Below are 27,693 nucleotides of genomic sequence, written 5' to 3' on the forward strand. Positions count from 1 at the left end.
ACACCTGGGTATTATTTTGTGTGGATGGTTTTAGTATTTGTAGAGTTATACCCCTTGACTTAGTAAAAATTTTCAATTTGGGTCGAGTGTAGCTCAAAAAGTATTTAGCCTAGAGTCATGAAACTTAACAAAATGTGGCGCATTTTAGTTGTGCAAAAATAGGAAAGTTTTAGCCTATGTTATTAATTTTTTTATTTCCCCAAAAAGCGTCTTATTTTTAAAATAAACGTTGTATCCCCCTTTGTTTTTGTCAAACTTTCTAAACTTCCTTTTTATCTAACAGAGTCTTATCTCTTTAAAATGTGGTTGACTTGTGTTAATTGTTAAATTTTTCTAACATATGTTATTGTCAAATGTCGTTTTGGGCTGTCGAATTTCATTTATGTCAATGTCGCGCTTTTTGGGGTAAAATTTGTGGGCTTTTTTTCTAAAGCGTTGATCATTTGAAACAGTAGTTTTTCTTTGTGGTTTTTGGTGTTGTTGAAAAGCACAGCTTTTTTTATCAACCCATTTTAAATTTTGTCAAAATAGGGTTTTTGTTTAATTTTTTAACTTTGTTGTGTTCAAAAAACCCGGTTTTAAATTTTGCCCTCACTACGAGTTGTCTTTTATATCAATTTCGAAGTATCTTGCGAAATGGGGTGTTGACGGGTTTTTTGCCTTTTTTTTTTAAAAAACAAAAAAAAAAAAAAACCCCAAAAAAAAAAAAATTAAAAACCCGGTTTTTTGATTTGGGTTGGGTCAAAAACCCCCCTGGTTTTAAAACTGGTTTTTAAAAAACCGATTTTCTTTTATAAGTCAAAAAATTGGGGTAATTTCGAAATTGGAAATGACTTGCAAAACTTTTTTTATAATGTAAAACTGAAGAGTTTATTGTCAATTTTGTTTTCTTTAAAAACACAAAAACATTTTTTAAATTTAAAAATTTGTGAAAATTTTGTTCAAATTAGTCTGTTTGGAAAGCCTGTTTTTGCTAAACTTCCCGTTTTTTTTTGCTTATTTTTTCCGCTCCCGGGGGTTTGGGTACGTGATAAAATTTTGCAACATCGCTTTGGACGGGATAACACGTTTATTGACTGATGAGACGGTATTTAGACATGTTAACTCATAAACTGGCAAGTAACGCCCAGTACTTAATGATACTTTTTTCAACTAACACACATTTGAAAAGGAAAAATAATTTCCCCAAAAAAGGACGTGTTAGTAAAAAAAAACCCCAAACCCTTGAAAAAATTGGGGTTTAAAAAAAATAATTTTAAAATCATCCCCCTTTTCGACTAGATGATATGACTATAAACAAATAAGGAATATAAAAAAGTTAAATTTGCATTTGGACACTAGCATGACAGTTTGACAAAAAAAAAGCGTGTTAACTTCATAACCATAATTTTAAAGAACCACCTTATTTCACATAAAAAAACGGTGTTTAGGCCGGTTAAAATAAAATTTGAAAAAAAAATGGCGATCTGAGAAAATAAACAGGTTTTGACATTCAATACCCTCTTTCGACAAGTAACAAACTGTTGACTAAAAAAATAAAGTTTCTAAACAACAAAATTTATTGGGAATCAAAATTGTTTTTTTGAAAAAAGGGATTTTTTATACGGATCAACATTTTTTGACAAGAAAGCAGAGTTTGGGACAATAAACAGAAAACACACCTCATACAAAGCAAATAACGTTGAAAAAACAGACAGCGCCTAGCCGGTCAAATAACGGTGACAATATATCCTACCCCGAAAATAAAACATAGTTGACAGTTGCCCAAAGTTCCACAAATGACACTACTGTTTTAAATGATAAGCAATTTTTAGCAAAATTTCCACCACAGTTGGAAAGACGGTATTTTGCATAAAAACTTTCTAGAAGATTTAAAAACCCAATTTGAAAACAAAAGACAGCAGTCTGACAAATGTGAGTTTTAGACAAGTCAAACCCCATTTGGGCAAGACAAAAGACAGTGTACATAAAACAACAGGTCAAAATCGAGGTCACCGACAAAGACACAACTTCGCAATAAAATACTGTTTCACATGATAAGAAATTTCAAAAAATTCAACCCACATTTAAAATCTGTTTCAACATATTAAAACTTCGAAAAAATGGCAGCTGTTAGAAATTTAAGACTTTCCCTTGGCATTTAAAACCCGGATTTTCACTGAAAACGTTTGAAAAAATGCGTGTTTAGACAAAACGCACTTCGTTTTAAAAAAAAAAGAAAAATGAAAATTTTACATAAAAAGACTTCGTTAAGAGCGGTTCTCATAAAAAGTTTGGGAAGCCCCAAAACTTCTATTTAATAATAAAACCTTTGGGAAAAATTAAAAAGAAAAACAACATGGGCATAGGGGTTCAAATAAAATTTTGCTTTGGATTTATATATTTTAGTGTTATCCCGTTGCTTTGAAAAAAAATTTCTTTTCAACTTTGGCACATGTACCCAAAAAAAATTTAACCTAATAATAGGGTTGAAAAAAAACAAAAGTGAAAAGTGGGTCACTCTTTCCCTTTCCCTTCAGTTAGTCGGATTTTCCGTTCATATTTTAAAAATTAAAGGCTGCTGGTCAAATTTTCAGCTCTTTTACCCCTTTTTTTTTTTTCAACGACGATTGTTATGCTCTTATTTAAAATTTTTTTAAGAACCTAGCAGGCAAAAATAAAAATTTTCTGCAAAGGGTTTTATGGATTTTATCAAATTTGTTGTAATTTTTTTAATCTTACTTTTTTTGCTTTTTGATGTTCGGAATTTTTCATAGTTTGGTATTTTTTTGGGCCTTTAATAAAGGTGAGTCTATTCAACATGCTCTTGTAAACGTGCAAAAATTTAGATTTATGGGTAAAAACTCAGAAAGGGTTATACAAACCAACCTTAAAAAGGTCAACTAAAAAAATTTCATGTGACCAGTTTTTTTTAGCTTTGTATGTCCATTGAAAACTCACGAAAACATCCTCAAGATATTCATCTTTTACCTGCTTACTCCATCGTTAGGCTTGGCTTACATAATCTTTCATATCAAACACACTTTAAAATGCTTACTCGATATTGATACTAGGACCTCTTAGTTGTTTATTACTTTTTCTTTATCTTTGGTACGCTTACTAACTTTTTTACAATACTCTAATATTGTTAATTCGTATATTCCTGATTATCTTTTATATTTTAACAACTTGATTTTAATTTGACATTTTTAACTTATTCCCGGACCCCCTTGAGTACCGTATTGCTTTAAACTCAAAACATTTTGCTTGATCTTTTTTATGAAACTCTGATCATTTAATGGACACTTTACGTGCTTTTTTTTGGACGTTTTTCTATTTACATTAAACGTTGCTTACTTAAATTTAATTTGACATAAAACGTTTTTTACTTGATCTTTATTAGGGACCACGTGTTAAAAATTGATTTTTAATGTATTTTAGAAATTTAAATAGCAAAACTTGTCTTTTTTAGACATTCTTATGGACTAATTAAATTTGTTTGACTCTACAAAGTGCTTACCTTATCTAACGTAGACACTTACTTGCTCACTTGATTGGTATTAGACATTTTAGTATTTGAGATTTGAATGTTCAGAAATATCAATTAAGTAATAGAAAGAGCATCGAAACACGAGGCTATCTACGAGGGGGCGTAGTCCCAGAGCCAAGTGTTTTGATGTTCTTTCTCTTTTGTATCATAGTCAAACATATAAACACGTTCTCTGTTGTCACAATATGAAACCCCGGAGAAAAGTAACCAATGAACGAGCATCTAAATATCATATTTCTGTCGCTTTCACTTTCTGTGCCGTCACAGTAAACCCCAGCAAAAATGAGCCAATCAATGGGCATGCTCTGGAGTGCGGGTAACTAATACCTGCACTCAAGTTAACGCACGGTGCATGTATATGTATACGATTTAACTCGGACACATTTTCAACAGAAAGGTCCCCAAACTATGATACAAGTATTTTCTGACCAATGCTGACTTCATCCATCCATTCATTGTCGTCACAAAATAGTTACAAAGTACACGAAGAACACATTGTTGTCATAATATTTAAAATATTTTGACTCAAAGTGTTGGTTAAATGTAAAATCACGTAGTCGGACATCCTCTACCGAACCATTACTACATGTATTTATCAGCCGACAACATGTTAATCAACCGCGGGCTATACATGTTTATCAACCGTGGGTATCCAACGATGGTTAAATCATTGTGACTTACAACAATCATCACCATCGTACGTGAATTCAAAACTGTCGTCTTGTTTGTTATGAATAACAATTCTTTTGATGCCGTTCACATTTTCTTATTTTATTATTTTAAAAGAGTTTCCTCAATGGAAGCTTACCACAAGTAAACATCAATAAAATTTAAGTAGATCTTACCACAGTCTACAGCTGTGCCTTTTTCATAATCGTATTCTAAATTACAGCCTTGTTCCTGTCTGTTATAAATAACGACTCTATTGATTCCGTATTCTTTTATGAGCTGTATTTCAATCCATGGGTTATAATCTTCCCAATCGCTGTGGTATAAGTACCCAAATGTTTTTCCAAAGATGTTATCTACGGCATTGTTTGGTCCAAGGGAAGGACTAAATGTTGAAGAAGCATCCACGCTTCGGTAACCGATAATAAGATTAGTCCATTCAGCTTGAAATAAAAAATAAATATTTGAAAGTTTGCTATTTTCTCTCATGCGCATTAACAAGGACTTGAATTAAACTTGGTAAGGCATGACATAGTGAAATGTGCTTCAGTACAATTTATTTAGATGAAAAGATGTAATCGATTGTAGATTTACAAATTGTTTTATTTAGAATCTATACAAGTAAATCAATATTTGTCATTGGATATTATTTTCCTTATAAAAGGGCGAAGTCTCAGTAATAATTGTTTGTTTGTTTGTTCGATTTATAGTAACACAAATACTGAAATGGTCATACGGCAGCTTAACTGTTTGGAAAAAGGCTTCGTCAGCTACCAATGTGCATTATTTCAGAAACAAGCTGTTCTTAGAGTATAAGTATCATAATCTACATTTTTTAATTTCAATATATTTATCACTTGTTGGCATGACATTACGTGTTTTTTTAAAAATATTCTTTTTAATAGCATTTGTCACAAAAACTTAACAAACAAAGAATAACACATTCAATTTGTTAGCTTATGATTGCACTTATTGAGCTTTGTTAACTATTTCTTATATAAAAAAAGCAAGAATAAAGACCAACAAGGCAAAGACAACGTTCACAGGACGCGGCCCCCCGAAACATCCAAAACAAGTAAACATCCAAAACAAGTAAAAATACAGACATGAAAAACACGTGAAGGAACACAGAGGGGTACCGCCTTGGAAAGGTCAGTGGTAGTTAAAGCACAGGGGTAATAGCTGTAAAGTCGGTGAACGTGCGTAAGCATGAAACTTAGACTATAAAATGCAATTACTTTACTTTACAAGCAGGGCATCCAGAAGGCATCAAACAAAAACCTACAATGGACATAAGGGCGAAAGGAGCGGGGCATGCAATGCGAAAAAAATATAAACTAAAAAGGGCCCATAAGAGAATTATAGGGATAAGGGCTATAAGGGTGAAATGGTGGGGGGTAAAAATGGAAGAGGGGGGATTGAGAAAATACCTACCGTCCACGACAATCCAACAAGACAGACATCACAAAACAAGTAAACATCCAAAACAAATAACAAAACAGACATGAAAAACACGTGAAGGAACACAGAGGGGTACCGCCTTGGAACGGTCAGTGGTAGTTAAAGCACTGGGGAGTTTAAACCGGTTTTAGGCGCGCCAAACCTCACTCTTAGCCCCAATATGTTCCTGAATGACACGAAAATGTATATTTAATTAATCCCCGCCAAGTGAAATTCTAACAATGGTCATGGTTACATTCGACGAAATAAATAAAACACGTAAAAAATTGTGTAAATATGTAGAAAAAGGTACAGCCTTATGACCATTACCAAAGTACTCGATGCCTTAAAGGAAGGCAGAGCAACAAGAAAATCACCTACAAGGGCCCGATGAAGCAATGCTGAAGACGAACATTAAGACAATTCAGTCCCAAAGGGCTTTAAGAACTATCCATCATAGAGTCTCCCACTTGGTCCGTCAGATGTAATCAAAAGAGGAAAGCGTAGTGCCCAACTGTAAAAGGGCTGAACACCAAGCATGCGGTATGCCTTAAAATAATTGGGTTATAACCTCTTTTAATAAACCATTTAATAATTTTAGTGAAAACGGCAAATAAATAACTATGACCCATGATCCTACGAAGTTTGTAAACCACATCTCCATAGAAGTCAGGCTTACAAATACTAGTACCTAATCGTAAAAAAGTTTTTTTAAATAACAATTAAATTTTAAAACTAAGTCTGAATTACGATGGTAAAGCTTTGTAAAATATTTACGCAATTTATGATAGCGATAACCTTGTTTAAAAAGTTTGTTAGTAATAAAAACAAATTGCGTTCATTAAAATCATCAACACGACTGCACGCCATAGCAAATCTAATAAATTGAGAAATATACACCCCATATGATGTAGCATGAGGTACATCTCCATCTAAATGTGTGATAATTAACAATATTAAAATCAAAATCATCTCTTTTATCGTAGATTTTAGTTACTACAGTATTGTTAATGATAGAAATATTTAAATCTAAAAAAAAGATGTCATAACGTCTGAAGAGTTAGTTTTATTCAATTTAATTTCACTGGGATATATTTTAGAAACCAATAAATCGAAATAAGGATTATTCATGTTAAGAATATCATCTAGGTAGCGGGAAGTGTTGTTAAATGCATGTATAATTTCCTGATGTGAAGTAGGGGAAAGTCTTAATATAAATTCCCACTCATAGCAGTAAAGAAATAAATCAGCTATCAGGGGGGGGGGGCACAATTAGTTCCCATTGGAATACCTATTATCTGTTTGAAAACTGTATTACCATACCTGACATAAATGTTATCTAATAAAAAAGTGCTTTACAAACTTCGTCACAGGTCCACATTGTATATTGTTTAATGATTTTATTGTTAAAGAAAGCCTTCTTTGAATTGCAAGCAAGAAACGTGACCTGTTCTCTTGCAAATGTTTTTTAATTAAAGATAATAATTTATCTATAAGATTATGTGGCAATGTTGTATATAGGGTAGAGAAATCGTAAGTACTTACAGATGAAGCTTGATAATTCTTAACTTTAAACTTATCTTAAATTTCAGTTGAATTTTTAACAGACCAAAAACGTTTTTTTGCCCGTATTTTCAAAAACTGTTTCACAGTATCTAATCACATGTGTTTTGATGGCGGTAAGACAAGAATATAATGAAATATAAAGATTACTGGTAGTACAAGATGTAGAATTAGCAATATAAAGAGGGCTTTATATGGATGTTTATGTAATTTTAGAATCCAGTATATGAGCTATATCTCACCAACACGTACTTTAAAGTTAGAAATACTAGAAATATGACTTTTCACAATATCTCTTTCAGAAAGAACGGTTTTAGAATAAGCATTAGTGCTGTTAAGTTCATTTTGTGAAACATTTATAAAATGAATACGCCATACAATAATTATGTTATTGGCCGCCTTGTCAGCCGAAACTAAAACAAATTTAGAGTGGAACGCTAATATATCCTTTCTAAGATGCCGTAAAGTAAGTCTAGGTTTAGGTGGTAAAAGATGTTAAGTTTCAAGAAAACTGGACATACAATCTCATATATATAGTACTGTATGGAACTACGGACACCTTGGACAGACGGACAGATAAACGAACGGGCGGGATATGGTTTCAATACCTCGTTCAGATTTTATTAGCGTAGATAATAATTCTAAAGTATTTGAGGCCATATTGTAAATATGACCTCTGACAGCAATATGTGTAGCTACATAGTTGATCTATATTTCCTGTTGTTCTTTTTTCTGCTCATTGGGAAACAAAGCTATTAAGATATTTCAAGATATTTTACATCAGCTTTAAATTCGTCAACCTGAGGACATTCCTACGGAAGAGCATTAGTGCCAGGTTTATGTTTTTATATTAACTCGAAATTTCGATTTATCTTATCTCGAAATTTCGAGTTACTAACTTGAAATTGCGACATACTAACTGGAAATTTCTAGTTACTTATCTCGAAATTTCGACTTAGTTACTCGAAATTTCGACTTATTAACATTACAAGAATGGCCAAAGTTATTAGTTAGATGATATAAGATATAGTAGGGAGTGCCGTTGAACGATGGAGATGGAGAAAGGGGTGCCCGTACAAAAACTATTGAATTTAACTTAAACTTAGTAATGGCATGTACACACCCGACCTAAAAAACACAAGGCTTCCTTTAATCTGTACGTTCAGGCGTTCTTTAGACGTTGTATTGTATCCTATCTGTTCGAACATATCTTTTCACTAATCATATTCTTCTCATCCCTGTGAATAAAACGGTCCTATACTTCACGTGTAGGTCATCTGAGGAAAGTATCGCGGCTTGGCCAAAAAAGGGCATGCTGAGGCCTTTGTCAAAATTGTAAGACTGACTATATTTCTTGTAAAATCGGATGCTTTTTTATTATTCCCAACATATATGTAAAACCAAGTTCCACTTTTATCAACTTTCATCAACACAATATGAATCAAAGTAGTAGTAAATAATGAATAATGTTACAAAAACATTATTAGTATAAAGAAACGTGACAGAATAACTGGCGTATACATGGTATACACGCCATTTAAAACCGATTTAACACATGATATTGCAAAGTTTACAATAGGGTGGGTTTTGCTCGTGTTGTTTCTCCACATGATGGTTGTATGTGTGCTTAAGAAAAAAAAACATCCGGTTAACACGGAAATGTGGAAAGTGTGATTTTACACCCCCCCCCCCTCCACAAAAAAGCGAAGGATATGTTCAGTATGTATGGACAATTTGACCCTATTAAATCGTTCTGTTAAATAAATGTTAAAGGTGCTCTGTCAATGTGCAACAGCTACACACGAAAGAAAGTATCTTGAATTCAACCCTGTGCACTATTAGTCGAAATTTCGAGTTACTAAGTCGAAATTTCTAGTTACTAAGTCGAAATTTCGAGTGACTAAGTTGAAATTTCGAGTAACTAAGTCGAAATTTCGAATTACTAAGTCAAAATTTCGAGTTAATAAGTCGACATTTCGGGTAAATAAGTCGAACTCGAAATTTCGAGTTAATAAGTCGAAATTTCGAGCTAGTAAGTCAAAATTTCGAGATAAGTAAGTCGAAATTTCGAGTTACCAACTCAAAATTTCGAGTTAATAAAAAACACACACCTGGGACTAATGCTCGTCCGTACATTCCAGGAAAACTTTAAAAACGAACCACCGCCAACAGTATGAACATAGTTACGCCCCTTTCTTTTACACTTCTGATGATTGCGTTTTGTGCATGAAACTAATTAGTAAAGGAAAATGTGTTTTTCAATGTGTTGCTTGAACGTAAAAACAACACGTCATGTTATTTCTGTGAAATATATCGACCTTCAAAGAAGAGCAACTATAATCCCCTATTCAAAATTGTATTATGTCTACTGCTGACATAATGAAAGGTTAACATATGTCATTTAAACAAGGAAACAAAACAAGAAATAAATAATTATTACAACTGCATAAGAAAAACAAAGAAAAAAGTTAAGATTTTATTTTTTCAAAACTACTTACGATTTACACCTTGACAGTTGTCTACATAACCGTTTGGACATTTGCATTTATATCTGTTTATTTCATTGATACAACTACCAACTCCACATGGACTTGATAAACATTCATTAACATCTGTAAAATATGATGTGCATAAAAAACAACATTGACACTTAGTAATGTACTACATTTGAGCCGCGTCACGACAAAACCAACATAATGGGTTTGAGACCAGCATGGATCCAGACCAGCCTGCGCTTCTGCGCAGTCTGATCAGGATTCATGCTGTTCGCTATCAGTTTCTCCATCTGTAATAGAGTATGTAAGCGCACAGCATGGATCCTGATCAGACTGCGCGGATGCGCAGGCTGGTCTGGATCCATGCTGGTCGCAAACCCATTATGTTGGTTTTGTCGTGACATGGCTCATTTTATTCTTGATAGAAAAGATTGAATAAAGGTTACTTGGTGAGATCGATGATTGCGCTTGGATGAGATAACATTGTTTAAGGATGGCGACTATGTCATTTGTGTTTCTATATATCATGGACAGCCTATCGTCCAATTTGTCGGTGCATGCTATTTAAGGGACTACCATTTGCGAAAAACTCGATGAATGCCCACTCGTCGCGCAGATCTCCTATGTATTTAGTCTGATTTTATTTCATCAATTTGGATTTGACTAATGGTTCGAACAAACTTCCGCTGCCTATTTATAGTGTAGTTGAACAATGGTCTTATTTAAGGAATACTTTCTTACCAATAACAAGCAGCTTAACGTAAGTTTGCTCGTCGTGGATTTTGGTAATTTCATTCGCACAAAATATGTCGACCCGGGAATTCTAAGGTAATTTTTCACGTTTGATAATTCATTTTTCGTAAATGAGGATAGATGACTCAATATTTTTAACGGTTACTGAAAGATATATATGTTGATTTTATACATTTAAGTATGAAAATATGTCCTCTATAAAAAACATAATGTTGACCGTGTCGGGGTAATACGTTAAGGTGAATTATATACCTTGTATATATTTTATATAGTAAACGGCTGTTCTTGATGATCAAGGGGTGAATATTTTATGATAATTTAACTATTATTGCAAATGTGCTGAACGCCTGTGAATGAAACTTACCAATGGAACATAAACTTTTTTTTCTTCCTTGTTTTCTTTTCTTTTACTTTAGTCGTCTTATCTTTAAAAGACAATGTATTAATTATTTAAAATACTTTAGCTTATTAGTACCTCTCTTGAATTTTTACAAAAAAAAATCTACGCTACCTGCATCACAGTGCGGTCCTTCCCATCCAGGTTTACATTCACAATGGTAACTTTGACCATCTTCTATACAGAAACCATTCACACAAGGGTTTGGGTCACAAGGACTAGTTTCTGAAAAAAAAAATTGGCAAACTGAAGTGAATAAAAAGGACTAGGATATATATGACTGATAACATACGGCATAATATTAAAATTATAATAATAAGAGACTAATACACGGCAGACTAGGGCCGGAAGGTGGTAATAGTTCTGTTCTGATAATCGGCCCGCAAAATGAATAATGGCCAAACGTGTATTATTTCTTAAATACACCGATAAATCTAACAGAAGCAGTATTTTAAGTTTACTTTGATATTTTTCGTTGAAATTCCTATCTCTGTAGATTTCAACTGTACTGTACAGCATCTTATACAGAGTTGCTTCCCTTCTTTGTATCAAACACGATTTATTCTCTCGGAATGACATTATAGCTAGTATTTTATTGTCCCCACCTTTTCGAATAAAAAAGGGGGATATAGAAATAGGCTCCGTCCGTCTGTCCCTCCGTCCGTCATACATTCATGTCCGGTCCATAACTTTGTCAATTATCAAAGGAGTTTGAAATAACTTGGCACAAATGTTTGTTATAATAAGACGATGTGTCATGCGCAACAACCAGACCCATACCTCTAGCGTCAAGGTCGCACTTTCTCATTCATTGTCTATTGGAGGGTATATGCCGTGTCCGGTCCATAACTTTCTTATCTTTGAAGGGATTTTGTAAAAACTTGCCATAATTGTTCACATTAATGAGACGATGGGTCATGCGCAACAAACGGTCATCTACCTCTAAGGTCAAGGTCACACTTGGAGGTAAAAAACTAACATAATCTGTTGTATGGTATATTTTATGTCCAGTCAATAACTTTTTCATAAATCAAAGGATTTTGAAACTACTTGGCTAATAAGACAATGTGTCATGATCAGCACCTGCATACCTACCTCCAAGTTCAAGGTCACACTTAGAGGTCAAATATTAACTTAGTTTGTTAAAGGGTATATTTTGTGTCCGGTCTATAACTTCTTCATAGATAAAGGGATTTTGTAAATACTTGGCACAAATGTTAACAATAATGAGACGTTGTGCCATGTGCAATAACAAGTCGCATACACTAGGGTCAAGACAAAGATTAATATAGTCTGCTATAGGGAACATTATAAGTTCGATCTTACAAGGTCACACTTACAATTAAAAGATATCATAGTCTGTGTTTTCGTTTCCAGAGAATAACTTCAAAAGTATTAGAGATCTTTTGATAGAAAATGGGGGATGTAAAAATGGACCCCATCTGTTTGTCCCATCAAAGAATTTTGAAATAACTTAGCTAAAATGTTCTGTGTAGGCATAATAAGACAGCCTGTCTTAAGTAACTGTTAGATGCCTATCTCAAACGTGTATTGCGCGAATTATAGAAATCTCCAGGGTCATACCATCGACAGGATATGGTATTTAATGTTATTTCATTTTAATTCATTATTAAATTAATTTATTGTTGCATTTGCAGATCCAGAATTGATCAAAATGTTGGACTAATACCACATACCTCAATCTCTGAAATAGCACAATTTTATGCTTCTTATAATACTTCTCTATGGCGGGGGAGTTGGTAACTCTGTTACAAATTCTTGTTTCTTTAAATTTCAATAAAGCTGTGTTTGTAGAAATTACGCTTTTGCATAATTACAAAATCAAGCTATCCTTACTTCAATTTTACTTTCACTTTTACAGCTAGCTAATTAGACGTAAAACGTGACGTCTTTGTTTCAGTCTTTACACGTACTCGTGTTCAGCGGACCGATTATGATTATCAGTTCTCGACCCCGGGCCGCAAACTCATAATCGGTCACGTGACATTCATAATAAGTTGAAATCTTAGGCAATTTTGTTACTATATATAGTAACCAGTGTATTAAATTCTTGTAAATTACATAAAGTAAATAATTCTAAGACTTATGTTAATCTAAAACTGAGACAAAATGATTGAAATGATCAATTTTAATAATTACCGTTTTGACATTCACAATGATCACCGAAAAAACCTTCTTCACAGTTATCACAAACAAGTTCATTTTTATCCCATCTACATTGATGAAATTTTGCACATTGACCTGAATGATATAAAGCATTAAATGTATTTGGAAAGTACCAAGTATCATTATAACAGTTACACAATACTTGATAAAGTCGTGAAATTCCAATCAGTTCGTCAGAACAGCTGAAGCTTAGTATTGTTATTCTTGGTGTTTCTGTTAAAGCATTTAAAGTACTCATAACGGCCATAGGGCCATAAGTATAATTGTGAAAAAACGAAATGATATCGAGTTTTCACCTATTTCGACTTTTCACCATCTTACTTTCGTCCTTTCATCATCGTACCTGCGACTTTTCACAATCATAGTTTCGTTATTTCGAATTTTCACCATCATTTTTTCGACTTTTCATCATCATGGTTTAGACTTTTGTGTCTATCGCGGAGGCTCTAACGCGACATCTACATGTGGGGACGTCATGATAATTTTATCGGGATCATAATATTATGATTATATAAAAGTTTTGATTGGGGGACCATAATTCTATGACCGGTCATTCTAGATCTACTTCGTTACTTTGGCCATAATCATTGTTTGAGTAAAAAGAAATTTCTATATACTATTTATAATCTGTTTGCATATAATAAAAACAGAAATGCATTTCAATAAAACATATCTTACATCTCATACAGATTTTCTTTCCATTTTTGTCAACGCAGGCGTTTCCTTTTAATCCATAGTTTTCACACTGAAAAAAAAACAATTATTTTGGCGATTATTCAAGGCATATTATTCCTCAGATACATTTTACTTTCTTAAGAAATGAAAGGCATGGATTTTACAGCGTTTACATAATGGTTTTAGGGCATGTTATATTTCATGCTTTTCACCTGAAGAAAGAAGTGCTGAATATAAAATTATTTGTCGTAAAAGTAACAAAATGTAAACAAAGTAGTATTTTGACCTCCTAAATCAATATAACTTTAGTAATTGCTTAAAAGTAACAGAAGCTAAAGATGATTAAGGTTATTTGCCATAAATAACTTTTTGGAAACTAAAACATGATATACACAAAATATAATTAAAATAAACGATATTAGAAATATTCGACCAATCGGGAACTATTTTTTCATCCCCGAAAAGGATTGAAAATTAATGCGCCTGTCATTTGACAATCTTTACGCAGTAATCTCCCCGTAAGAACTTGTCATTGTTTTTTTGTACGTTTTCTAGTTATTTCATTTGCTTTCTTTAATTTTGAGACAACAGAAAACAATCTTCTTAATCACATTATATTTCAGTACTCTTTTCCTTAAACAGTTTTTATTTGTTTGGGTCGTCAGACCGAACAAATACTGTTAGCGATGATACTCTTATTTGCAAAAAACCGAAAGTAGTCTGAACTCCTCGAAGCGGTTATTTCCCTTTAAAAGTACACTTACGCCAAAAAATTAAGGGGAGATAACAACTATTTCAAGTAAGACAGTTGTTTTCTCTGTTACCCACTTTGCCATTTTTTTGGGTCTTTTTGCAGGTCCGTGGATGCTAAATTGTATATATTTTGTTTCGTCTGTCACTTTTGACAGATGTGACATCATAGCGCGCACTGACTAGACTGTGCCTCTCGTGAATTTTTGTATACGACAAAGACTTCTACATGACAATTTATCGACACATTTCCAAAAACGGTCATACGACAATGTCGCAAACGTACGACACTGACAATAAATTGCCGTAGACAACGGCACGTTAATAAAACGGCTCCCCATGGTCGTTCGATCTGTAATGTATACTGAAAGATCTCTTAAAAGAATCCGATTCAAAAAATCAAATGAACATAACATCCCTTCAAAATTTTCTCCATTGATTGAAATACATAATATGTTTATCTGAAATAATTTATGACATGCGTAACGGTACGCTGATTTAGGTAGAAATCTTGGGCACTGACTGATGGCTGAGCTAAGGGACTTGTGTCGACAACCATACAAGATTTTTCTTTAAAGTTTTGACAATAAGAAAAGTTAACGTCGCTCGAATAGGGCTATGTTTGGCGAGTTTGATGTGTGGCAAGACGATAACGTTCTCCGACTTCAAACATTCAGATGTATGTGATGGAGCATTATCATTAGGTAGACGAGCATGCTGACAAAGAGCGTTGTTTTTGATATTTTTTCTTGCGATTTTTAAGTAGAACATCTCCGTTATATCGACCTGTAATATTTTCGTTCTTTGGCTGTGAACGTTCTACGGGAGAAGAATATGTAATAAATGACATTATTTGCACTCATTGTCCAAGGCCTTCCAATACGTTTTGCTGGCCATATTTTGTTTCCAATTTATTTTTTGACTGATTCGATTGCGCCACCAGTAACAATGTTTACAAATAGTTTCTGATTTAGAATAAGAAACATATTGAGCAACGGCTAAGCGGTTTGGTAGTATGTAAATATATGGGATATCTCTCGGGCAAAAGTCTTTCCAACTTTCGAAATACGTTTCCAAAATGAAAAGCATCTTTGAAAGCGAGATTCTATTAGCAATTGTAATATCACGAATCGCTTTTTAAACCCCTGACTTTGAGATACATTTGTATTTGTCTTTCCTGACTGTTTCACAGGTCAGCCAGATTTTCAGCATTTTTAACCTGTCTGTGCCAGTTAGAATTTCTTTCAGTCCTACGAACTTTCTCATAGATATCTTGTCCAACTTATAAAATTACCCAAATTCAGAAAAATCTGCCTAACGTAATATATAATAACGTTTAGCGCGAACTTTTATATAAGCTCAAATTTCTTTAATATTCTCAATCCAACTCCCAATCCTTGTACAATGGTTGTCAATCATGCAACCGTTGTTATGAATATAAATCGAGCACACAATCATTTGAAATGGAATCATTAATTCGACCTTGCACCATTTGGCCATTTCGTGCAGTCGTATCTTTTGATACATGTATTTTACTTTATTTTTTTTCCTTGATATAAATCTTTATTGGCCTTTTCCAACATATTGTCATTTGTAAAAGGAAAGTTAACCTTTTTTTAATCGTACTAGACAATTTGTTTTCATTATGGTTTGAAGCTTATTCCTTGGCCTAATATTGTGACAGATTTTTATAGAACTGGATTGTCATCTAGAAATTTCTATGAAACAGGAAGCAAATATCGTATTCCAAATACAGACATACTGATTAACAGATATAAAGGGAGCATGGCCGATTGGTTATGCGTCGTACTGTTTGTTAATCGATGGGTCGCTTTCAGTAAGTGGCTAACAGATATAAAATCGCTCATGAATAACGTTTCACAATCAACAGCAGTTCCCTTATAATGGCTGCTTACAATCTAATTTTCGGTATAAGTGGGTCATATTTTCCTGGCGTATGAGTGAATTAAACAAAGGCTAGTATAGATTGGATTTAATTTTTCACTTTTGTTTAACTAAACTTGCGTGTTTCTTACAATTTTAAGATTAAACCGCTTGACAAAAATGGTACCGTTCATGGTTCTTGAAACAAATTATGTATGACAATTAAAATGAAAGAATCTGGTTTGACACAGGAATATTATATATGATACATATTTATTTATCGTTTGTTGTATGGTGTCTCTAATCCGCAAATTCAATAGCATATCTGACTTCGATTTGTGATCATAATTTTTGAATGACACTCTGTAAAGATTGACTTAGATAAGTGGACCATGTAAGTGTCCATTTGAAAATCTGTTTTTGTCTAAAGGCGAAACAGAAAGTGTCAGACTCATTTCTAAAACAAAATCTGAACTTAGTTATGATGAGGGCTACCACAGAATGACATTTCAATTATATTTTTTTCTTCGGATATAATGTGTTCTATTTCTTTATGTTTTGAATTGTATTGAAATAAAATCAATCAATTATATTTCTTTAGTTTTCAAAACACAATTCCAGCTATCACAATGATATTTAGATGTCTTATTGGATGGTTTGGGGGAGAGGAATGGAGACACGTCGTTGTTGTTGATAGCAATAAATAAATAATATAAAATAATTGCACTTAAAGTTGTTATTGATAGTAATAAATGATAATTGCACTTAAAGTTGTTGTTGATGGCAATAAATGATAAGTGCACTTAAAGTTGTTGTTGAAAGCAATAAAATGATAATTGCACTTAAAGTTGTTGTTGATAGTAATAAATGATAATTGCACTTAAAGTTGTTGTTGATAGTAATAAACGATATATCGCTCTACTAGTAATAAACGATATATTGCTCTTACGTCACTATGTGTATTGCACTCATAGACTTTTGTTTTTTTGCAGCCAACCTCATCAGCATTAGACATGCACGCAAGTGAGATACATATCTGAAATAAAACAAATATCAATTATCTTTAAACTTTCTAAGCTAATACTGTATCATAATATTTCCATAAAAAGAATAATATGTTTGATAAAATAAGTTTAGAGGTTAAATGTGTATAGATACAGTAGGTTTTATAAACACTTTTTAATTTTATTCACGCATGTTAATACAAAAGGTTTTTCAAAGGTCAAATTAGAGAATGATGAAATAAGGAGAAACACATAATATGCTTATACAATGTAAAATCTCAGTTAAATTAAAATGTAATAGTTTATTTGGCATAAACATACACAATCCATCGCCATTACACAATTGTATTGCGGATAAATATGCACTTGAGAAAAGTATTTTAAACAGATTATGAAGGCGAAATATATATGCATATATATTTTGATAAATAACAAATAGATTTATTAGATGTGGAATTCATTAATTGATCAAATTAATGTAGAACTGGCCAATATCAAAAATAATACCGAAAATATTTTGTTCCCCAATTCGCAATATTTAGGATGTACATAAATAAAGTGAAATTCAGTTTCTGCTTTTCTCATATTACATGATTTACAAAGACATTCTGCCTTGCGTGATATTCTCGTAATAACATCCAGTTTCTTTGAATAAACTGTGCGTCGATGTTCTAAGTCATGATAGTGAAACCATATACTTGTTTTCTTTAATGCAATCTAATAATGTTCTCTTTGAAAATTATGTTTAAATGTACAGTATGTTTGAAGGCGTGGCGAATTATTTATGTGTTGATAATAATTATGTATCTAATAAGCAGTGTTTTATCAACTGGAACGGTATATTATTCACATACGTTTGTTAATTCCAAGCTTAATCAATGTACATCTAAATACTTTTCACTTGAGCAGTCCAGGTTTGGCCACGATACTCACGACCGCTCTTAAAACGCAGTGGTCTGCTTTATTAGTTAAGAGTATTGTGGCTGATTTGTGCCATTCGTGTTTCACCGCCAAGCGAAAAGTCGAGAAATAACAAGTTAAATTGACGGGATGGCTTGACGAAAACACGATAATTAGCGGGGGCGCGTGGCGAAGTTTAATAAATAAAACTTCGCCCTGTGCCCCCGCTAATAAGCGTGTTTTTGTCCCGCGACCCCGCCATTTTATTTCTTAAATCTCGCTCCGCGCCCCAGCGAGGCTAAATTTTAACTATAAAACTTCGCCCCGCGCCCTCGCTAACAAGCTTCCCGCCAATATATTTATTTTTCTAAATTCAGCTAGTGGTACGCATCCGAGTTCTCCATAAAATGAGACACACGATACGCGACGTAAGAATTTAGTTTGTAACAGTTCTATGTCGGTCGCTTGATGCATCCCCTATATTTCAGACCCGAAAATTGGAATAGAGCCAATCAAACTGTCAAATAAACAAACCTATATTTTGTTTAATTGGTAACTGGATATTATTAAAAATTGTGAACAGGCTAAATAATGCACGAGAAGCATGTTTTGCAATACACTTTTGACTGCGGTACCAGTTTCCATTTTTAATTTATATGATACCTAAATATTAAAATATTTCTTACTTCTTAGAGTGTATCTTCAATATAAAATTGATGTTGAGACTAGCGGCCTCTCTCAAATATTAATATTTTAGTTTTTGTAATATTAATGGTTAGACCCCCACTCCCCAAAATACGTTACAGGATCATAAATCATAGACTGGAATGGTTCCGGGGATCTAGCGTAAAGCATTTTGTCATCATCATACAATAGCTAAAAGTATTTACACGTATCATCAAAATTTGTATTAATATTGTGTACGGCGTCCTTCACGAAGTACATAAATAGCAGAAGGAAACTCGGGTGCCCATGATTCAATCCAGTGTAAGAGGTGAAGAATTTTTATGATTCTGTATTGAACTTTACACAAGACATAACAATAGTATACATTGCTTTTACGGCCCGTACAAATATACGACTGACTTTTTCTGTTAGAAGTTTTTGACAGCAAAATGTTCTATTAATTATATCAAAACATAACATATAATCAACAAAACAGCAATAAAGGTTTTTTCCCAAGTTCTAAAACTTCACTTATCAATTATTTGCTTTCCCTTTCGAAATCCGAATTGATTTCTGTCAAGCGTATCATATTTATTAGACCATTGAGTTAATTCGTCCAAAAGCAACCGAGAGTAAATTTCTGCAGAGTACTTTGATAAGCTTCAGTAATTCTTAGCATCATTTACGTCCCCTTGTGTAATTATTCTTAAACATCAAGAACAGGAATATTCACCATTGTTAAATAGTCTATTATATATTTTCATAATAAAAATAAAATTAAATCATAGCTCGACTTAAATAATTCACTTGGAAGGTTATCTAACCCTGGCATTTTATTATTGTTTTGGTCTAATTTCTTGTTCTGTAAAGTTGTCGGGCAGCGTCGGACTGATCGTTCTGCGGAATATAATCGTCATTTTCACTGCTCGGCTAATCGTCACCAAGCATGCCTTTAAAATGTTAAACAAACTATCGAAATTAAGGTTGTCAGCCTAAAATGGTGCATCTTTAAGATTTTCGATTTTTTTCCAAAATTGTCTAGGCTGAGATTTAGCTAAATTGCTAAATTTCTTTGCCTGTCGAATTTTGTACGTATTATATGCTTTCTTCTTCACTTTATCATACATGTAACTTAGTTCTAGCACGCGTGGACAATATCCTGTTTTCATTTGTTTTATTACGATTGAAATTATAATGCGCGCGTTTAAAGTCAATTTTTACGTTAACGCAGTTAGTATTAAACCAATTTTTGGTGGATTTTTTTTCTAGATTGCATGCTTACATGTTTTGTGTAAGAATGATCGAAGATTGTATACGCACTATCAGACATTAATGATAAATTCAGTATTAAACTTACTCTCATTCAATATCCTCTATTTAAGAAAATGAAATATTAAAAGGTGGAAATATTCTTGATGTACTCCACATTTACATTTAAAACATTTGCATTTCATTTCCATTTTGAAAAACAAATCGTTACAAAATTGAGTATATGACTCAAAAAAATACTTATACTATACAATACTTATACACTATTTATACTGCCGTCATTTTTGAGATAAATTTTTCGGCAAACAAACTCTACAAACTAAATGAAAGCCTTAAAAAATCAACAAGTAAGCAACATGGTTTCCTTTTACACTTTTTTATAATTTCGACAAAACAATTAAGACTACGAATTTGATCCGGATTCAACACATTTTGTTTTTTTTTTCTAAAAGGAGCTTGGTATTTTTATGCTCTCTATAAACAAGTTTCTTATAAAGGATTAAAGAAGGTAGCATATATGGCTGTTATTTGATGAAAGCTTCCAGAAGTTAGAATAAGTCCTTCGATTCTGTTCTTAAAATTCAAACATTCTTTTGTAAGGTTAATGCAAGTACAATATCTTATTTTTGTGGCTGCTTGAAGCATTTTTTAAAATGTCTTTCTCCTTTTTAGTATTTCGATTTGGTCATCCTTTTTTCTCTTAATTTTTTTTTCTTTTAAGTACGTATTTTTGTCCCTGCCCTTTTCTTAGTACTTGTCATAGTCTTCTTTCCCTTTAACATAATTGCTTTCCTTTTCATTAAAATCGCATTTATATTAAGATCATAAATATAAGCGAGTTCTTGTTTTTTATTTCTAAATTACTTTTTATCATTTCCCCGTCTTCTGTTTTTGATACATGTAACTGTAGCAGATTTTGTACAATTTAAATATTTTTTTTTGCACTGGTAATGGCTGTGCATCTAACCTAACACGAGACACGTGATAATCCTGATTAAATGACATGGTATTCGGCATGGTTTCTAATTATATTCTATAACAAAATGATACACTTTACGAAACGCCGTCATTAAAAAGTTAATCTGAATAATTTCAGAACATCTACTGACAAACAAGAGAAGAGTTTTGATGAAAAAGTTTGCTTTTTATCCAATTATACAGTTAAAAAGCATTTTTGTTAAGCAAATTATCATGCAAAACATAACAAATATATATTTAAACAAATTTAATACAGATATTCTATGTTTGGACTTTGACGCATAAATTATGTATGAAAAAGTAAATATCGAAAACCAACAACTTTGTCTTACACTAAGCACGCGGTTTTCAAATGATTGTGGTCGTTTTTGTTTAACACGTAATTTGTGAAATATTCACACTGAAACACAAACTAAATAAATAATTATGTCAAAAATAAATATCTAGAAAATAGTTTAATGAACAATAAACATGCTTTTTAGATAATTCTCAAAGAAAAAAAATTAAAATTTAATGAATGTGAAGACATACCAGAATAAAGCCCAAAAGATGTTCCATATTTCGCAGTCTATGTAAAATGCAATCTGCTCTATCGTAAAACATTTCACTGCAGAAAATTGGCTCTGCGGTTGATTTATACACGTGAATCGATTATTGCCCACGCAGGTATACATTAAAGGAACACTCAGGTAAAATATATAGTATCGAGAAGTTGGCACTGACATCGAAGATCGAAGATCGGAATTCAGTTTCTAGTGAATTTCAAGCTAGCTTTGAACTTCGAGCTAGCTCGAATATCGAAATTCAAAGTAAACAAAAGCTGAATTTCGAGCTGGAGTTGAATTTCGAGCCAGCTCGAACATCAAAATTCAAAATTTTCAAAACCCGAATTTCGAGCTGGAATTGAATTTCGAGCCAGCTCGAACATCGAAATTCAAAATTTTCAAAACCCGAATTTCGAGCTGGAGTTAAAATTCGAGCCAGCTCGAACATCGAAATTCAAAGTAAGCTTAAGGCGAATTTCGAGCTGGAGTTGAATTTCGAGCCAGCTCGAAGATCGAAATTCAAAATTTTCAAAAGTTGAATTTCGAGCTGGAGTTGAATTTCGAGCCAGCTCGAAGATCGAAATTCAAAATTTTCAAAAGTTGAATTTCGAGCTGGAGTTGAATTTCGAGCCAGCTCGAAGATCGAAAAAAAAAATTTCAAAAGTTGAATTTCGAGCTGGAGTTGAATTTCGAGCCAGCTCGAAGATCGAAATTCAAAATTTTCAAAAGTTGAATTTCGAGCTGGAGTTGAATTTCGAGCTAGCTCAAAGATCGAAATTCAAAATTTTCAAAAGTTGAATTTCGAGCTGGAGTTGAATTTCGAGCCAGCTCGAAGATCGAAATTCAAAATTTTCAAAAGTTCAATTTCGAGCTGGAGTTGAATTTCGAGCTAGCTCGAAGATCGAATTTCAAAATTTTCAAAAGTTAAATTTCGAGCTGGAGTTGAATTTCGAGCCAGCTCGAAGATCGAAATTCAAAATTTGCAAAAGTTGAATTTCGAGCTGGAGTTGAATTTTGAGCCAGCTCGAAGATCGAAATTCAAAATTTGCAAAAGTTGAATTTCGAGCTGGATTTGAATTTCGAGCCAGCTCGAAAATCGAAATTCAAAATTTGCAAAAGTTGAATTTTGAGCTGGAGTTGAATTTCGAGCCAGCTCGAAGATCGAAATTCAAAATTTTCAAAAGTTGAATTTAGAGCTGGAGTTGAATTTCGAGCTAGCTCGAAGATCGAAATTCAAAAATTTCAAAAGTTGAATTTCGAGCTGGAGTTGAATTTCGAGCCAGCTCGAAGATCGAAATTCAAAATTTGCAAAAGTTGAATTTCGAGCTGGGGTTGATTTTCGAGCCAGCTCGAAGATCGTAATTCAAAATTTGCAAAAGTTGAATTTCGAGCTAGAGATGAACTTCGAGCCAACTCGAAGATCGAAATCCAAAATTTGCAAAAGTTGAATTTCGAGCTGGAGTTGAATTTCGAGCCAGCTCGAAGATCGAAATTTAAAATTTTCAAAAATTGAATTTCGAGCTGGAGTTGAATTTCGAGCCGGCTCGATGATCGAAATTAAAATATTTTAAAAGTTGAATTTCGAGCTGGAGTTGAATTTCGAGCTAGCTCGAAGATCGAAATTCAAAATTTTCAAAAGTTGAATTTCGAGCTGGAGTTGAATTTCGAGCCAGCTCGAAGATCGAAATTCAAAATTTTCAAAAGTTGAATTTCGAGCTGGAGTTGAATTTCGAGCCAGCTCGAAGATCAAAATTCAAAATTTTCAAAAGTTGAATTTCGAGCCAGCTCGAAGATCGAAATTCAAAATTTGCAAAAGTTGAATTTCGAGCTGAAGTTGATTTTCGAGCCAGCTCGAAGATTGAAATTCAAAATTTGCAAAAGTTGATATTCGAGCTAGAGTTGAATTTCGAGCCAGCTCGAAGATCGAAATTCAAAATTTGCAAAAGTTGAATTTCGAGCTGGAGTTGAATTTCGAGCCAGCTCGAAGATCGAAATTCAAAATTTTGAAAAGTTGAATTTCGAGCTGGAATTGAATTTCGAGCCAGTTCGAAGATAGAAATTCAAAATTTTCTAAATTTGAATTTCGAGCTGGAGTAATTTCGAGCCAGCACGAAGATCGAAATTCAAAATTATCAAAAGTTGAATTTCGAGCTGTAGTTGAATTTCGAGCCAGCTCGAAGATCGAAATTCAAAATTTTCAAAAGTTGAATTTCGAGTTGGAGTTGAATTTCGAGCCAGCTCGAAGATCGAAATTCAAAATTTTCAAAAGTTGAATTTCGAGCTGGAGTTGATTTTCGAGCCAGCTCAAAGATCGAAATTCAAAATTTGCAAAAGTTGAATTTCGAGCTGGAGTTGAATTTCGAGCCGGCTCGAAGATCGAAATTCAAAAGTTTGAAAAGTTGAATTTCGAGCTGGAATTGAATTTCGAGCCAGCTCGAAGATCGAAATTCAAAATTTTCTAAAGTTGAATTTCGAGCTGGAGTAATTTCGAGCCAGCACGAAGATTGAAATTCAAAATTTTCAAAAGTTGAATTTCGAGCTGGAGTTGAATTTCGAGCCAGCTCGAAGATCGAAATTCAAAATTTTCAAAAAATGAATTTCGAGCTGGAGTTGAATTTCGAGCCAGCTCGAAGATCGAAATTCAAAATTTTCAAAAGTTGAATTTCGAGCTGGAGATGAATTTCGAGCCAGCTCGAAGATCGAAATTCAAAATTTTCAAAAGTTGAATTTCGAGCTGGAGTTGAATTTCGAGCCAGCTCGAAGATCGAAATTCAAAATTTTCAAAAGTTGAATTTCGAGCTGGAGTTGAATTTCGAGCCAGCTCGAAGATCGAAATTCAAAATTTTCAAAAGTTGAATTTCGAGCTGGAGTTGAATTTCGAGCCAGCTCGAAGATCGAAATTCAAAATTTTCAAAAGTTGAATTTCGAGCTGGAGTTGAATTTCGAGCCAGCTCGAAGATCGAAATTCAAAATTTTCAAAAGTTGAATTTCGAGCTGGAGTTGAATTTCGAGCCAGCTCGAAGATCAAAATTCAAAATTTTCAAAAGTTGAATTTCGAGCTGGAGTTGAATTTCGATCCAGCTCGAAGATCAAAATTCAAAATTTTCAAAACCTGAATTTCGAGCTGGAGTTGAATTTCGAGCTGGCACGAAGATCGAAATTCAACAAGAATTTCATTTTAATTGAACATTTTTTAAGAATCAACTTATTGTTCCTAATCTTTTCAAAACTGTCATGTTTTCAAACGTTGAATGGTCATTGACACTGACGTGCATGTTGACGTTACGTTACGTTATATTACACTGCAAATGAATTTCCGTAAGTGGTCATCTATTTAACTTTTGTCAGATTTGTTCTTTTTTCACATTTGTATGCCTCATTGTTGCCTTAAAAGAAAACATTCTCAAATTGTAGATAATGAATAAATAAAAATCTTTAAATATAACATTTATTTAAAGCTTTACTTTTTTATGTTTTCTGACAAATGTCAGATCACACTATTTCTTTCCTTTAAAAGAAAATGGTAATTCAGGATTACATCTTGGTTCTTTATTTTTGTATACAGAATCAGTATTTGCAAGATTACGAAATTTTGTATGCTAGGAATTTGCGGACTTTTAATAAAAAGATCCGTATTTAAGTAAAGTATAAAGTTGCCGTATATTTCGAATGTACGAATAACGACATTTCCCTTAACCACTACATCCGACAGGAAGAAACAAAACAACTAACTTCATTGTATTTTTTTGGTCTCGCAGTGGGACTGACTGGCTGACTGACCGACCGTGTATTTCAATTCCGTTATATACATTACATACAATTACATATACATGAATTCATATATTTATAAATTCAAAATGAATTTATATAATCTTTCAATCATTGTAAATTAAATATCATCAAACGTAATATATATCAATCAACATATATTCATACCATACATTACTGCATAATGTATGCAGAAACGAGTCTCACTCGTTAGCATTTCTAAAGGCAGCCACGCCTGTCATGAAGGGCCGCCCAATGTGGGCATTAACACAAGTACATTTACACTTGCATATTCTTTATGATAGAAACCTATCACAAATACAAACTAAAATACATAAATGTATGACATGAATCAGACATTACAGCCATGTTCCGAGAAAAAATGATTACCAAAATACTTATAAAGTATTTATAGTAAAAAAAGTCATTAAAGAAAATGACATTCAACACATATCTGAATAAAAAGAATTAAAAATTAAACGCATGTATCGGACAGTCAATCCCAAAGCTGTATGACATACACACTGAAAAATACGCACGTGCAAACCGTGCGCAAAACGACACCTATCGGAACTACGTTATCAAGGGAAATCAATTTTCGACTAATTCGCTTTGCTTAAACGTCGACAATTACATTTCCTTAACCACTACATCCGACAGGAAGAAACAAAACAACTAACTTCATTGTATTTTTTGGTCTCGCAGTGGGACTTACTGGCTGAACCTAAAAGAACGGGCTGCAATATTACGGTTCGTACATTCATAAACCAAGATATTTTGAAACTCTGAGTCTCTCATCAACTGAACTTTTACATAACCATCTTTTGCGGTTTCACTTTGCCATCTGCCATGGCGCTTAAATAACCTATCAGGTATGCCATCATTAGCAGCAGCAGTAGCTCCTCCTGCCCTTAGAGAATGGCTACAAAACTTATTTACATCATCAACTAACTTTTTAAACGACTGTAACAAACAAATCTCGGAAATTACTATAAGATAAAGGCTTGTCTTGATTTCTTAGCACATGGCCATCTTTAGTAGCAGTAAGACGCCCAAACAGAAAAACATTCTGAACCAGGACGGATACCCGTCCAAAAAATATATTTTTCTAAATTAGCAACCGGACACAAACACGTTCCGGTTCGGGCTATAAATATACCTTGCTCCTTCACAATACATATCGGTTTTACTTGATTCAATAAAAAATACTTTAGTATGAATCATAAAAACAAATATCACTTCTCTTTAACTTCAACTCTTCAGCGGATCTCAAAAAACCAGCAAATGCAATTAAACATATACATATAAATCTTTGATTCATTATGTTTTTCTCAGCGTACATATAACTGAACATTTTATGCAACAATTCTACTGTCATACGTTCCTTCTTATGTATAGGCTTAGCAAGTTTACGTTTTCCACCTTCTACGACATTTTTCACTAATCTAGAGTCTGTTGGTGAAGGAAATTCAAACAAATCATGATACCATTAAATGCTATATCAGCATTTAAAATTGGACTTATGTTTTTGCGTTTATAATTAATGACACATTATAAGCTAAAAGAAATCTTGGGGGCAAAGGGCCCCCCCTATTAACCATTGGAATTACCCATTTACGCAACGGTTAAATTTTCTCTTGTAATAAAATTGTTTTATCCCCTTAAAATTGCTTTAAAAGCTCGGGCAACGAGGACACCCTTTCCAAAAGGATCCGGAAAACCCCTCAAAATTAATGCTATCTCTGAAAAATAATGTTTCACACAAAAAAATAAATAAGTAAAATTGTTCAAAGAAAACCCCCAGGGAAAACCATGTGCACATTTAGTCTGCCTTATTAAATATGTAAGCGAAATTTAACTTTAAGTCCTTTACCAAAAAAGCCCGATCGTTTTTACAAGGCTGGTAGAAACTTATACCCGAAGGTAAAATAAGATAATCTATTACAAAAGATTGAAAAAGTCCATTTTTTGGAACATATCAATGGCCAAAAACTAACGGATTTCCATTCAGGTACAATCAAAACACCCTCGTGCACGGCATGCTTGCATTTTACACAAAACACGTGGTATCAAAATAATTGGTGGTACAAATAAACCAAATACATTTCCCCAGTTATATGTAAAGGCATCAACACCTGAGGTACCTTCACACAAAAATCTTGAGTAAAAACAATCAAGTTTTGCATTGTGTTTTGAAGCAAAAAAGTCAATTTCTAAATTA

At 33.2% G+C, this 27,693-nt stretch overlaps 1 protein-coding gene across 1 annotated transcript in view; it reads right to left on the minus strand.

Moving 5' to 3' along the window:
- Window positions 1-21,802, minus strand: part of LOC132720330 (fibropellin-1-like) — a 38,976-nt gene extending 17,174 nt beyond the window's left edge. The window contains exons 1-7 of the mRNA XM_060704458.1: window positions 21,691-21,802; window positions 17,292-17,378; window positions 13,712-13,778; window positions 13,007-13,108; window positions 10,961-11,071; window positions 9,700-9,813; window positions 4,375-4,641 (exon numbers count right to left, since the gene is read on the minus strand). Coding sequence (XP_060560441.1) covers window positions 4,375-4,641; window positions 9,700-9,813; window positions 10,961-11,071; window positions 13,007-13,108; window positions 13,712-13,778; window positions 17,292-17,378; window positions 21,691-21,762 — 820 coding nt within the window. The 5' untranslated portion in view covers window positions 21,763-21,802. The remainder of the gene's footprint in view (window positions 1-4,374; window positions 4,642-9,699; window positions 9,814-10,960; window positions 11,072-13,006; window positions 13,109-13,711; window positions 13,779-17,291; window positions 17,379-21,690) is intronic.
- Between the last annotated feature and the right edge of the window lie 5,891 nt (window positions 21,803-27,693).

Source organism: Ruditapes philippinarum, unplaced genomic scaffold, assembly GCF_026571515.1.
Source record: "Ruditapes philippinarum isolate M1 unplaced genomic scaffold, ASM2657151v2 ctg10449_1_1_1_1, whole genome shotgun sequence".
NCBI lineage: Eukaryota > Metazoa > Mollusca > Bivalvia > Venerida > Veneridae > Ruditapes > Ruditapes philippinarum.